The sequence below is a fragment of the Ranitomeya variabilis genome, chromosome 6 (assembly GCF_051348905.1).
Source record: "Ranitomeya variabilis isolate aRanVar5 chromosome 6, aRanVar5.hap1, whole genome shotgun sequence".
In the NCBI taxonomy this organism is placed as follows: Eukaryota; Metazoa; Chordata; class Amphibia; order Anura; family Dendrobatidae; genus Ranitomeya; species Ranitomeya variabilis.
In genome coordinates this window covers 39,457,116-39,470,476 of record NC_135237.1, presented here as the reverse complement: position 1 = coordinate 39,470,476, position 13,361 = coordinate 39,457,116, and the positions used below count along the sequence as shown (strand labels likewise).

At 45.3% G+C, this 13,361-nt stretch overlaps 1 protein-coding gene across 2 annotated transcripts in view; it reads left to right on the top strand.

Annotated features, from left to right (window-relative positions):
* Positions 1–13,361, top strand: part of CFAP69 (cilia and flagella associated protein 69) — a 42,789-nt gene that overhangs the window by 24,227 nt on the left and 5,201 nt on the right. For both annotated transcript variants that reach the window (XM_077268277.1, XM_077268278.1), the window contains 4 exons: positions 2,005–2,197; positions 2,428–2,565; positions 6,529–6,605; positions 6,926–7,123. In XM_077268277.1, coding sequence (XP_077124392.1) covers positions 2,005–2,197; positions 2,428–2,565; positions 6,529–6,605; positions 6,926–7,123 — 606 coding nt within the window. The remainder of the gene's footprint in view (positions 1–2,004; positions 2,198–2,427; positions 2,566–6,528; positions 6,606–6,925; positions 7,124–13,361) is intronic.

Genomic DNA, 13,361 nt, shown 5'->3' with positions numbered 1-13,361 from the left:
ATATTCACCGTAGTGGAAGATTGCACCCATGATATAGGACCTGTGGTGAGAAGGACCTGTGGTGACCTGCTCTCTCCAGCATCCCTGTATATAGTATAGTCATAGCATTTTACTGCAGTCGCCACTAGAGGGAGACATTGTCACAGTTTCCAATAAGTTTATTGTTAGCTGTATTACTGAGCTCCCCCTAGTGGTGACAGCAGGCACATAGATATTTTATACTGTATTTTAATCTCTCCCTATTCATTTGCATTTTGCCATTTATAAGGCTTTTTATTTCCTTGTTTTGTGAGGCTGAATGAAAAAAAAAAGCAATTCTGGCAAAGATTTTCATATTTTTAACAACATTCTGCATGGGATAAATAATCAACTAATTTTATAGTATGGATAAAGTATGCTATATTTGTGTAAATTTTGGAAGGTTTTTTTTTATTATTTTATTAGTAGTAGTAAAACTGGGAGTTTTTACACTTCTAAATATTTTTTTTACAATAGCTATTAGTCCCTCCAGGCTCATCGATAATACATTGCACTATCTATATCGTTCATTAGTGCAGTGTATCATCCAGCCTGTTAGTGTTTTACTGACAGGCAGCCTAGTAGACCATGCCGACAGCCTAATCAGAGTTGGAGCCGATGGGCTGACAGAGGGAGTGTCCAAGGGTGCAGGTGGGCTGACAGAGGGAGTGTTTAGGGGTGCAGGTGGGCTGACAGAGGGAGTGTTCAAGGGTGCAGGTGGGCTGACAGAGGGAGTGTCCAAGGGTGCAGGTGGGCTGACAGAGGGAGTGTTTAGGGGTGCAGGTGGGCTGACAGAGGGAGTGTTTAGGGGTGCAGGTGGGCTGACAGAGGGAGTGTCCAAGGGTGCAGGTGGGCTGACAGAGGGAGTGTTTAGGGGTGCAGGTGGGCTGACAGAGGGAGTGTTCAAGGGTGCAGGTGGGCTGACAGAGGGAGTGTTCAAGGGTGCAGATGGGCTGACAGAGGGAGTGTTCAAGGGTGCAGGTGGGCTGACAGAGGGAGTGTCCAAGGGTGCAGGTGGGCTGACAGAGGGAGTGTTTAGGGGTGCAGGTGGGCTGACAGAGGGAGTGTTCAAGGGTGCAGGTGGGCTGACAGAGGGAGTGTTCAAGGGTGCAGATGGGCTGACAGAGGAAGTGTTCAAGGGTGCAGGTGGGCTGACAGAGGGAGTGTTTAGGGGTGCAGGTGGGCTGACAGAGGGAGTGTTCAAGGGTGCAGGTGGGCTGACAGAGGGAGTGTCCAAGGGTGCAGGTGGGCTGACAGAGGGAGTGTTTAGGGGTGCAGGTGGGCTGACAGAGGGAGTGTTCAAGGGTGCAGGTGGGCTGACAGAGGAAGTGTTCAAGGGTGCAGGTGGGCTGACAGAGGGAGTGTTTAGGGGTGCAGGTGGGCTGACAGAGGGAGTGTTCAAGGGTGCAGGTGGGCTGACAGAGGGAGTGTTTAGGGGTGCAGGTGGGCTGACAGAGGGAGTGTTCAAGGGTGCAGGTGGGCTGACAGAGGGAGTGTTCAAGGGTGCAGGTGGGCTGACAGAGGGAGTGTTCAAGGGTGCAGGTGGGCTGACAGAGGGAGTGTTCAAGGGTGCAGGTGGGCTAACAGAGGGAGTGTTTAGGGGTGCAGGTGGGCTGACAGAGGGAGTGTTTAGGGGTGCAGATGGGCTGACAGAGGGAGTGCTCTCCCTCTGTCAGACTCCTTAGATGCCTTATTTACTATAGACCGCAGCATCTGACTAGTAAAACTGGTTGGAATGGAGCTAACACCAGTCCCAGCAGAGGCAGCGGGTACTTAGCTATAGATATCTCCCATGACATGGGGCAAAAACCCAGGGGAGAGTCGGGAGCCCCCATACACTTTAGATTGTCTGTCAATCCAGTCAAAATTACTAAGAACTCAAGATTTGTATCTAACGTGTTTGGGGGCTTCTGTTACAGCAGATGTCACTTTCCTTTAACTAAATAAATAACTTGCTTTACTATTTTTTTTAACCTTCCTATAAAGCTGAATTTGAAGAGTATGAATAACCTGGTGCTGGGAATCCTGGTGGAATTCTGCGATAATCCAAAAACTATATCACATATTACAACTTGGCGAGGAAAAAATAATGAAGCAGCCCCAAAACTGCTAGTCCAGCTATGGAAGCATGAGGAGGAGGAGCTGGGCGTGAGAAGAGATAACTACGGCCGTATCATCGGTGTGTATGGCCGGGGGGGCTTCAGTAGTCAATGACGTGCAAATGTCTTCGATCAAAGGGGTATTACAGTTTCAGACAAAAAAATATTCTTTGTAGAAGGAAAGTGATACAAATTTCTAATCTGTTTGCACCTTTCTAACAAGTGGGGTTTTTCCAAAGCGGAGTAATGGCTACAGCTGTGATCATTGTTCTGAAAACGTTCTACATGTCTTCACCTTTAAAATCAATAGATGCAAAGAAACCACTGGTTGGACAGACGCAGGAAGATCAAGAGTTCACCCCCATGCCGGCCAGCAGCTTCAGCATTGCAATCATGGAGGTGGCTGAAAATATCCGAGCAAAGATTTACTCTGTATTTTCAAAAATCGGTAAGTTTGAGAGGAGACCACCCCGCTATATACTGCGCCTTCTTTACGGTACTTCAAACAAACCCTTTAAAGTCTGACCCTGGAGTCACATGTTAAGGTTTCTTTACACTTCTGTCCAATCAGACCAATATCAATCTACGTTGGCATGTGTAAATGTTGATCTATTTGATCTGACGGAAATCTGATAGAGTGTGCATAAAAGTCTGCGTGCCAATCACAATGATTGTAGAATGTCCCCGGCATAGAAAAATATGTCTGAAAAGACATCTTCATTATGGGGAATAGAAGAGTTTTAATTCAGGACAATCATAGCAGACGAGGACGATGAAAATTGGTTCCACCCTAAGAAAATATGTAGGGGGTGTAAAACGTGTAAGAGGATTGAAATGGAGTTCGCCAAAACTTAAAGGGCCATATAATAGGGGATAACTTAATGATCATTTGGGGTCTGATTGCTGAGACCTACACTGAATTTTCTGAAGAGACCTGTCTAAATGGAGCTCAGGTTGAGCATGAGACCTGACACTGACAGCGGCAACCCTGGCACCTGCTACAAACACGTTTCCTCCAGTGTTGCTCAAGGTGTGCCGAGCATCTGAGGAGAAAATCACTTTCAGCAGAAGACTTCATCCACTATAAATACATGATTAAAACTCCCTCTTGAGCCCTAAAGTAGAAGCCCTCATTACCAGCACGGTGGCTCAGTGGTTAGCAGCCTTGCAGCACTGGGGTCCTGGGTTCAAATCCCACCATGGACATCTGCAAGGAGTTTGTATGTTCTCCTCACGTGTTTGTGGATTTCCTCCGGGTTCTCCGGTTTCCTCCCTCACTCCAAAGACATACTGATATGGAATCTAGATTGTGAGCCCCATCGGGGACAGCGATGATAATGTGTGTAGAGCGCTGCAGAATAAGATAGTGCTATATAAGCAAAGCATAATAAATAAATAGTAATAAATGATAATCTGGCCACTTATTTTCTATAAAAAATTAACTATCCATCAGGACATTTTTGCAGAATCCCCTTTCTCCGCACCTGAAGTTCACTTTCCATCTTCGAGCCTGTCACAGAAGAAAAAGTGACCAGTCTCCTTGCATTTTCTCGCCCTGCTACCTGCACCAGTGACCCTATTCCCTCACATCTCCTCCAGTCCCTCTTCCCAGCTGTCACTACCCACCTAGCTAAAATATTTAACTTCTCTCTTTCTTCGTGTCTTTCCCTCTTCATTCAAACACGCCATCATAATCCCTTTATTTCATCTTCACACACCTGTGTCAATAGATATGGACAACTGGTAAATGGTCCAAGGACTGGTCAAGATCGGTGTTTATTCCTATTCCCAAGAAGGGAGATGCTACCCACTGTGGAAATGATCAGAGCATTGCTCTCATACCAACGCCAGCAAAATACTGGTAAAGATCCTACAAAGATGGTTACAGCCTTAATATGACAAAGCCTTGCCAGAGGAACAAGCAGGATTCACAAGAGGCAGAGGAACAAGAGATGTCATTGCTAACATTAGATGGATAATGGAAAAGGCCCAAGAATACAAGAAGAAGATCTATTTTTGCTTCATAAACTACAGCAAAGCCTTCCACTGTGTTGATCATCAGGAACTTTGGGATGCCATGAAGGATCTTGGTGTGCAGAACTATCTGATCAGCCTCATTAAGAACCTTTACATTGACCAAGAAGCGATAGTCTGAGCAGAACACGACAACACGGTATCCTGTCAAAGGACTTCAACCTACTCAGATCAATGATCACTCAAGATGCAGCGACAACACCGGAAGTCAATAGGAAAATAGTAGCGATGGGCAAATCAACAATGAAGTCACTGGACAAAGTCTTCAAATTGAGGAACATTTCACTGGCAACGAAGACACCGTTCATACGTATTTTTGTCTTTCCTATTATTATTATATATATAGCACCATTAATTCCATGGTGCTGTACATGTGAAAAGGGGTTACATACAGGGTTATAGATATCGTTAACAGTAAACAAATTTACAGTGACAGACTGGTCCTATAATATCATTTGGATACGAAACCTGAACGATAACAAAAGAAGAAGAATCGATGCCTTTGAAATGTGGTGCCGGAGAAGGATGTTATTAATACCAGGAATGGCAAGAACAACCAACAAATCAATTTTGGAACAAACCAAGTCAGACTTCCCTCAAAGCAAGGATCACCAAGCTACGAGTTGACTACTTTAGACACATCTTACAATCACTGGAGAAGGACATCACGATGGGAAGAATAGAAGGAACAAGGCGAAGAGGAAGACCTGCAACCCGATGGCTTGATACTATCAACATAACAGTGGAGAAGACCCTGGTGGACCTATCTAGGCTTGCACAAAATCGATCTCCCTACAGAGCGTTCATCGATCAAGTCGCCATGGCTCAAGATTGAGCTGAAGGCCATTAAATAATAATAATCGGTCTCAAGGACATTGCTCGCTACTGGTTCTCCTCCTACCTCTCTGACCGCTCCTTCACTGTATCTTGCTGGCTCTTACTCCTTTCCCCTTGCCCTTACTGTCGGGGTTCCTCAAGGCTCAGTTCTAGGCCCTCTCTTTTTCTCTATGTATATACACTGCTCCTACTGGACAAACCCATCAGCAGATGACACCCAATTATACACATCTTCTCCTGACATTACCCCCACCTTAATACAAAATACCAGGTACGGTCTGTCCACTGTCTCCAACACCATGTCCTCCCTCCATCTAAAACTGAATCTCTCCAAAACTGAACTTCTCCTATTTCCTCCCTCTATTAACCTACGTATACCCGATATTGCAATTACCTTGGGTAGTTCAACCATAACTTGCTGTCTTGGGGTCATATTTGACACAGAACTTTCCTTTATTCCCTTTACCCAATCACTCACTCATTCATGTCACCTGCATCTTAAAAACATCACGAGAATCTGACCTTTTCACACCTTTAAAACTGCAAAACTCTTACTATCCCTCTTATTCATTCTCGTCTGGACTACTGCAACTTTTTACTGATCGATCTCCCTCTATCCAAACTTTCTCCAATCCATCCCGAATGTGGCAGCCAGGGGGTTGTATTTCTGTCCAGCTGCTACACCGATGCCTCCACCTTGTGCCAGTCATTGCACTGGTTGCTCATTCGCTACAGAATACAATACAAACTTAGCTCTCTCACCCACAGGGCCCTCCACACTTCTGCCCCACCGTATATCTTATCTCTGTCTATCACCCTACCCATGCCCTCTGTTCTGTAACTCATCTAAGACTAACATCCTCAATAATCCGAACCTCGCCTCCATCTCCAAGACTTCTCTTGTGCTGCACTAGTGTTCTGGAATGCACTACCCCAAACGATCCTACTAATATGTAGCCCCCATGTTTTTACACATGCTTTAAAAACACATCTGTGTAGACATCACAACTCAGTAACCTAACTCTCCCCTGTTCCATCCTTCTAAATGTCAGTCATAATCTGTTCCCTCCTATTCATCTGTCTCCACATCCTCCATGCACCCGATAGCACACGATAACGGCACTTTGACAGACACTGACTTATGTCCGGACTATGCAGCTTTATATGAAAACCCCTATTTATTATGATGGCTGCGCTACCCCAGGGCTAAGTAGGAAGCTGCAGGCGTGATTGTCTCACTGGGGTCTCAGCTGACTCCTGACCTAAGGGTAGATGTCGGGGTGGAGTAGGATAGGCCAGGTCCTATTCTAGTAGAGATAAGCCTGTGCCAGAGGTTGATAGCATCAGTGCGAAGAAGCGGCGGAGGATCGATAGGTGAGTATTTGCTGCTTATTATTTTTATAGCAGCCTCGTGCCATATGTAAATTATAATAAAGAGGTTGAAAAATAGGGATTTTTGTGTACTCACCGTAAAATCCTTTTCTCCGAGCCATTCATTGGGGGACACAGCCTTTAATGACTGTTTTTTCCATTCTTTCAGGTTTTGAAAATTTACCTGGTTTATCTGCGCTGGACTATGTCACCCTCAGCGTAATAAGTAGATATCTAGATTTCAAGGTAAGTCTTTTTCTGTTTGCAGTTCCATCATGTCTTACATGTAGACACAAGCATTGATGGCTCTTTACTGCTGATTGCAACAACAGCCGCATCATCCTGGAAGTGTTTTGGGGGCGTCTCGAGTGCCGGGACACTCCTCCATTGCACTCCCAGACTCATTTACATGCGGATTCTAAGCTCGCTTTCTCAGCGCCAGAGTATCGGATCACTATAAGACAGGTATCGTTGTTATCAGGTCTGCAGTATACAGACATCGCTTTAATTTGTTTAGCAAAATCATGCTAAACATGATTTTTAAAAAAGTGTTATGTATGTTTAAGGCCGGAGAAGTTTGGAGCGAAATAAGAGCCGAATTAAAAGCTGAAAATATCCGACCTGTGACCTCAGATCAAGAAGCATTGGATGTTATCGAAAGAGCTGCGGAAAATATCAGCAAACTCGTCGCCGCTCACCAAACGGAAATGATCGAAAATCATCAACAGATGGAGCTTCTGGAAGAACAGCAAAAATACACTGAGGTGAGACTGCATGGCATATTCCAGGCAAAGCAGGCAATCAGCTACCCACTTGTGCCCACCGATGGTCAGAGCAGGGGATTCATGTCCCCCATTCCACCCGTGGCTTCACGACCACAGATGTCAAATGTAGCGTAAGATTGTTCATGAGACCAATGGAATACGGGGGACACTAATGAGAATCCCAGTGGTAGGACCCACAATGATCTGACATCCCCTATCCAGTGCTTAGACGGGAATACCCCTAAGGGCGCAGACAGGTAGACATGTAAATCAGTCCAGGATCGGACCGCAATGCATGGACTGGCTGGCGGCTCTCCCGACCCAAGCATGAAAGCTTCATTTATCTCTATGCAGCTGTCACGTTCGGGTCGGGAGAGCCGCCGGCCAGTCCATGCATTGCGGTCCGATCCTGGACTGATTTACACAGCCGTCTGACTCTGCCCTAACAATGCGTAACTCCACAATGTATAACCTAAACGTTGCACATTCATAGGAAGAAACAGCTTTAGGCTATGTTCACAGGTTGCGTTTTTTTGTTTGTTTTTTTAATGCAAATTTTAAGCTGCCTTTCACAGTACCAGCAAAGTCTATGAGAAATCAGAAATCTCATGCACCTACGTAGGTTTTTATTTTCCGGACTATTTTGGAAAACGACTGCATTTTTGCAAACTGCAGCATGTTACGTCTTTCAGCTTTTTTTCTGTGTGTTTTTCACCCTTAAGAAACAATGGGTAAGTGCAAAAACGCAGTTATCAGTTTTTGGTGCAAAAACCTAAGGAAGTTTAAATCAGACTTTTTTTGGGCCCCTAAACTTTATCAATGATAAGAGACAACAAAAAACAATAAAAACGCAGCAAAAACAGCAAAACCTGCTTTTTTGTAAGCCACTTCTTTACTGCCAAGAGAGCAGGTTAGGTCTGCGAAAAAAAGCGGAGCAAAAATGCAGTGTGTGAACATAGCCTTGAGGTAAACTGAGAGACGTGTTGTGAATTCTGTTTTTGGCTCCCTCTGGTGGCTACTGGTGGTACTGGTTGACTTTGGTCTTGTGTTTCCAGTGCACCTGTTTTCATCAGGAAATTGGGAGTTTCCTATTTAGTCTGGCTTCTCAGTCACTCTAGTGCCGGCAATCAATGTTACCAGAGCATCTCTGTTGCTTGCTACCTGCTCCAAGTCTGCAATTCAGCTAAGTTGAAATCTTTGGCTTTTTGTGTTTGTTTTGTCCAGCATGCATTTATATTTCTCGTGCTGCTGGAAGCTCTAGTGATCTGAAATTACTACTCCGGTGTCATGAGTTGATAACGGAGTTAAGGTAGTTTCAGGATGGCTGCTTAGGGTTTTGAGGTAACCGCGAAGTCCTCTTTTGTATTTTCATCTATCTAGTCAGAGGGCCTCACTTTGCTGAATCTATATTCATACTGCGTTTGTGTTTTCCTCTTACCTAACCGTTATTACATGTGGGGGGCTACTATAACTTTTGGGGTTTCCCTGGAGGCAAGCCAGGTCTGTGTATTCCTCTTATAGGGGTAGTTAGCTCTCCGGCTGGCGCGAGGTGTCTAGGGATACAACGTAGGCACACCCCCTGGCTACTTTTATTTGCGTGTTAGGTTCAGCATCGCGGTTACCTGAGATACCATCTTCCTAGAGCTGGTCCGTTTTTGCCCATGTCCCTGCCATTGGGAATCATGACAGTATTGCCGGCCATAATGTATTAAAGGTATTGGCTAAAGAAGGAGAGAAAAAAGAAGTTTCTGACACTTTTTTTTTTTTTTTTTACTCAGAGGTTCTGTCTAGCCATAATTGCAATCTGCTGTTTTTTTTGTTTTTTTTTGTTTTTTTTTCTCTCCTCTTAACCCCTGAATGGCTCAGATCTCTGCTGTTGAGAAATGGATATCCAGAGTTTAGCTTCTAATCTTAATACTCTTGCCTCTAAGGTTCAAAATATCCAAGACTATGTGATACATGCTCCTATGTCTGAACCCAAGATCCCTATACCTGAGTTCTTTTCTGGAGATAGATCTCGCTTTTTGAATTTTAAGCACAATTGTAAATTGTATCTTTCTCTGAGATCTCGTTCCGCTGGAGACCCCGCTCAGCAGGTTAAAATTGTTATTGCCTTGTTGCGGGGTGACCCCCAGAATTGGGCATTTGCATTGGCACCAGGAGATCCTGCGCTGCTCAATGTGGATGCTTTTTTCTGGCACTGGGGTTGCTCTATGAGGAACCTAATTTGGAGATTCGGGCTGAAAAGGCCTTGCTAGCCCTCTCTCAAGGGCATGATGAAGCTGAAGTATATTGTCAAAAATTTCGAAAATGGTCTGTGCTTACTCAGTGGAATGAGTGCGCCCTGGCGGCGAATTTCAGAGAAGGTCTCTCTGACGCCGTTAAAGATGTCATGGTGGGGTTTCCTACGCCCACAGGTCTGAATGAATCCATGACTATGGCTATTCAGATTGATCGGCGTTTGCGGGAGCGCAAACCTGTGCACCATTTGGCGGTGTCTTCTGAGCAGGCACCAGAGATTATGCAATGTGATAGAATTCTGTCCAGAAGTGAACGGCAGAATTATAGGCGTAAAAATGGGTTGTGCTTCTACTGTGGTGATTCTGCTCATGTTATATCAGCATGCTCTAAACGCACAAAAAAGGTTGATAAGTCTTTTGCAATTGGCACCTTACAGTCTAAGTTTATTTTGTCTGTAACTTTGATCTGTTCATTATCAACTATTACTGTGGATGCCTATGTGGATTCTGGCGCTTCCTTGAGTCTTATGGATTGGTCCTTTGCCAGACGTTGTGGGTTTAGCCTAGAGCCTTTGGAAGTTCCTATCCCTCTGAAGGGTATCGACTCCACACCATTGGCTAGGAATAAACCACAATACTGGACACAAGTGACTATGTGTATGACTCCTGACCATCGGGAGGTGATTCGCTTCCTTGTGTTGCATAACTTGCATGATGTCTTAGTGCTTGGATTGCCATGGTTGCAAACTCATAATCCAGTCCTTGACTGGAAAACAATGTCTGTGTTAAGCTGGGGATGTCAGGGGGCTCATGGGGAAGTACCTTTGGTTTCCATTGCTTCATCTACTCCCTCTGAAATTCCGGCATTTTTGTCTGATTATGGTGATGTTTTTGAGGAGCCTAAACTTAGTTCTCTCCCCCCTCACCGGGATTGTGATTGTGCTATAGACTTGATTCCGGGCAGCAAGTTTCCCAAGGGTCGTTTGTTCAATCTGTCTGTGCCTGAGCATGCTGCTATGCGAGAGTATATTAAGGAGTCCTTGGAAAAGGGACATATCCGTCCATCCTCATCTCCTTTAGGAGCAGGTTTTTTTTTCGTGGGTAAAAAAGATGGCTCCCTGAGGCCCTGTATTGATTATCGCCTGTTGAATAAGATTACAGTCAAATACCAGTATCCTTTGCCACTATTGACTGATTTATTTGCTCGTATTAAAGGGGCAAAGTGGTTCTCTAAGATTGATCTTCGGGGTGCGTATAATTTGGTGCGGATTAAGCAGGGAGATGAGTGGAAAACTGCATTTAATACGCCCGAGGGCCATTTTGAGTATTTGGTAATGCCTTTTGGTCTTTCTAATGCTCCTTCAGTCTTTCAGTCCTTTATGCACGATACTTTCCGTAAATACCTGGATAAATTTATGATTGTGTATTTGGATGATATTTTGATTTTTTTCTGATGACTGGGAGTCGCATGTTCAACAGGTTAGGAAGGTTTTTCAGGTTTTGCGGTCCAATTCTCTGTTTGTAAAGGGTTCAAAGTGTATCTTTGGGGTTCAGAAGATCTCCTTTTTGGGGTATATTTTTTCCCCTTCTTCTGTTGAGATGGATCCTGTCAAGGTTCGGGCTATTTGTGATTGGACGCAGCCTACTTCCCTGAAGAGTCTTCAGAAGTTCTTGGGCTTTGCTAATTTCTATCGTCGATTTATAACTGGGTTTTCAAGTGTTGCTAAACCTCTGACTGATTTGACTAAGAAGGGTGCTGATGTTGCCAATTGGTCCTCTGCGGCTGTGGAGGCCTTTCGGGAGCTTAAGCGCCGCTTTTCTTCTGCCCCTGTGTTGCGCCAGCCTGATGTTTCGCTCCCTTTTCAGGTTGAGGTTGATGCTTCCGAGATTGGAGCGGGGGCGGTTTTGTCGCAGAAAAGTCCCGATTGCTCAGTGATAAGACCATGTGCATTTTTCTCTCGAAAGTTTTCGCCCGCCGAGCGAAATTATGATGTCGGTAATCGGGAGCTCTTGGCTATGAAGTGGGCATTTGAGGAGTGGCGTCATTGGCTTGAGGGTGCTAGACATCAGGTGGTGGTCTTGACTGATCACAAGAATCTGATTTACCTTGAGTCCGCCAGGCGTCTGAATCCTAGACAGGCGCGCTGGTCATTGTTTTTCTCTCGGTTTAATTTTGTGGTTTCATACTTGCCGGGCTCGAAAAATGTGAAGGCAGATGCTCTTTCTAGGAGTTTTGAGCCTGACTCCTCTGGTGATTCTGAGCCTACGGGTATCCTTAAGGATGGAGTGATTTTGTCTGCTGTCTCCCCAGACTTGCGACGTGCTTTGCAGGAGTTTCAGACTGATAGGCCTGATCGTTGTCCGTCTGGGAGATTGTTTGTTCCAGATGAGTGGACCAGTAGAGTCATCTCAGAGGTTCATTCTTCTGTGTTGGCGGGCCACCCTGGAATTTTTGGTACCAGAGATTTGGTGGCCAGGTCCTTCTGGTGGCCTTCCCTGTCTCGGGATGTGCGTACCTTTGTACAGTCTTGTGATGTTTGTGCTCGGGCCAAGCCTTGCTGTTCTCGGGCTAGTGGATTGTTGTTGTCCTTGCCTATTCCGAAGAGGCCGTGGACGCACATCTCTATGGACTTTATCTCGGATCTCCCGGTTTCTCAGAAAATGTCCGTCATTTGGGTGGTGTGTGACCGTTTTTCTAAAATGGTTCATTTGGTACCCTTGCCCAAATTGCCTTCTTCATCGGAGTTGGTTCCTTTATTTTTTCAGAATGTGGTTCGCTTACATGGTATCCCGGAAAACATCGTGTCTGACAGAGGATCTCAATTTGTGTCTAGGTTCTGGCGAGCGTTCTGTGCCAGGATGGGCATTGATTTGTCTTTTTCATCTGCGTTCCATCCTCAGACTAATGGCCAGACGGAGCGAACTAATCAGACCTTGGAGACGTATTTGAGGTGTTTTGTGTCTGCTGATCAGGATGATTGGGTCGCCTTTTTGCCGTTGGCAGAGTTTGCCCTCAATAATCGGGCCAGTTCTGCTACTCTGGTTTCTCCTTTCTTTTGCAATTCAGGGTTTCACCCTCGTTTTTCGTCTGGTCAGGTGGAGTCTTCGGATTGTCCTGGAGTGGATTCTGTGGTGGATAGACTGCACCGGATTTGGAGTCATGTGGTGGACAATTTGAAGTTGTCTCAGGAGAAGACTCAGCAGTTTGCTAATCGTCATCGTCGTGTGGGTCATCATCTCCGTGTTGGAGACTTGGTGTGGTTGTCTTCTTGTTTTGTCCCTATGAAGGTCTCTTCTCCTAAGTTCAAACCTCGGTTCATAGGTCCTTATAGGATTTTGGAGATTCTTAATCCTGTATCTTTTCGTTTGGACCTTCCAGCATCTTTCACCATTCATAATGTTTTCCATAGGTCGTTGTTGCGGAGGTACGAGGTACCGGTTGTTCCTTCTGTTGAGCCTCCTGCTCCTGTGCTGGTGGAGGGTGAATTGGAGTATGTTGTGGAGAAGATTTTGGACTCTCGTATTTCCAGACGGAGACTTCAATATCTGGTTAAATGGAAGGGATACGGTCAGGAGGATAATTCTTGGGTGACTGCCTCTGATGTTCATGCCTCTGATTTGGTTCGCGCCTTTCATAGGGCGCATCCAGATCGCCCTGGTGGTTCTCATGAGGGTTCGGTGCCCCCTCCTTAAGGGGGGGGGTACTGTTGTGAATTCTGTTTTTGGCTCCCTCTGGTGGCTACTGGTGGTACTGGTTGACTTTGGTCTTGTGTTTCCAGTGCACCTGTTTTCATCAGGAAATTGGGAGTTTCCTATTTAGTCTGGCTTCTCAGTCACTCTAGTGCCGGCAATCAATGTTACCAGAGCATCTCTGTTGCTTGCTACCTGCTCCAAGTCTGCAATTCAGCTAAGTTGAAATCTTTGGCTTTTTGTGTTTGTTTTGTCCAGCATGCATTAATATTTCTCGTGCTGCTGGAAGCTCTAGTGATCTGAAATTA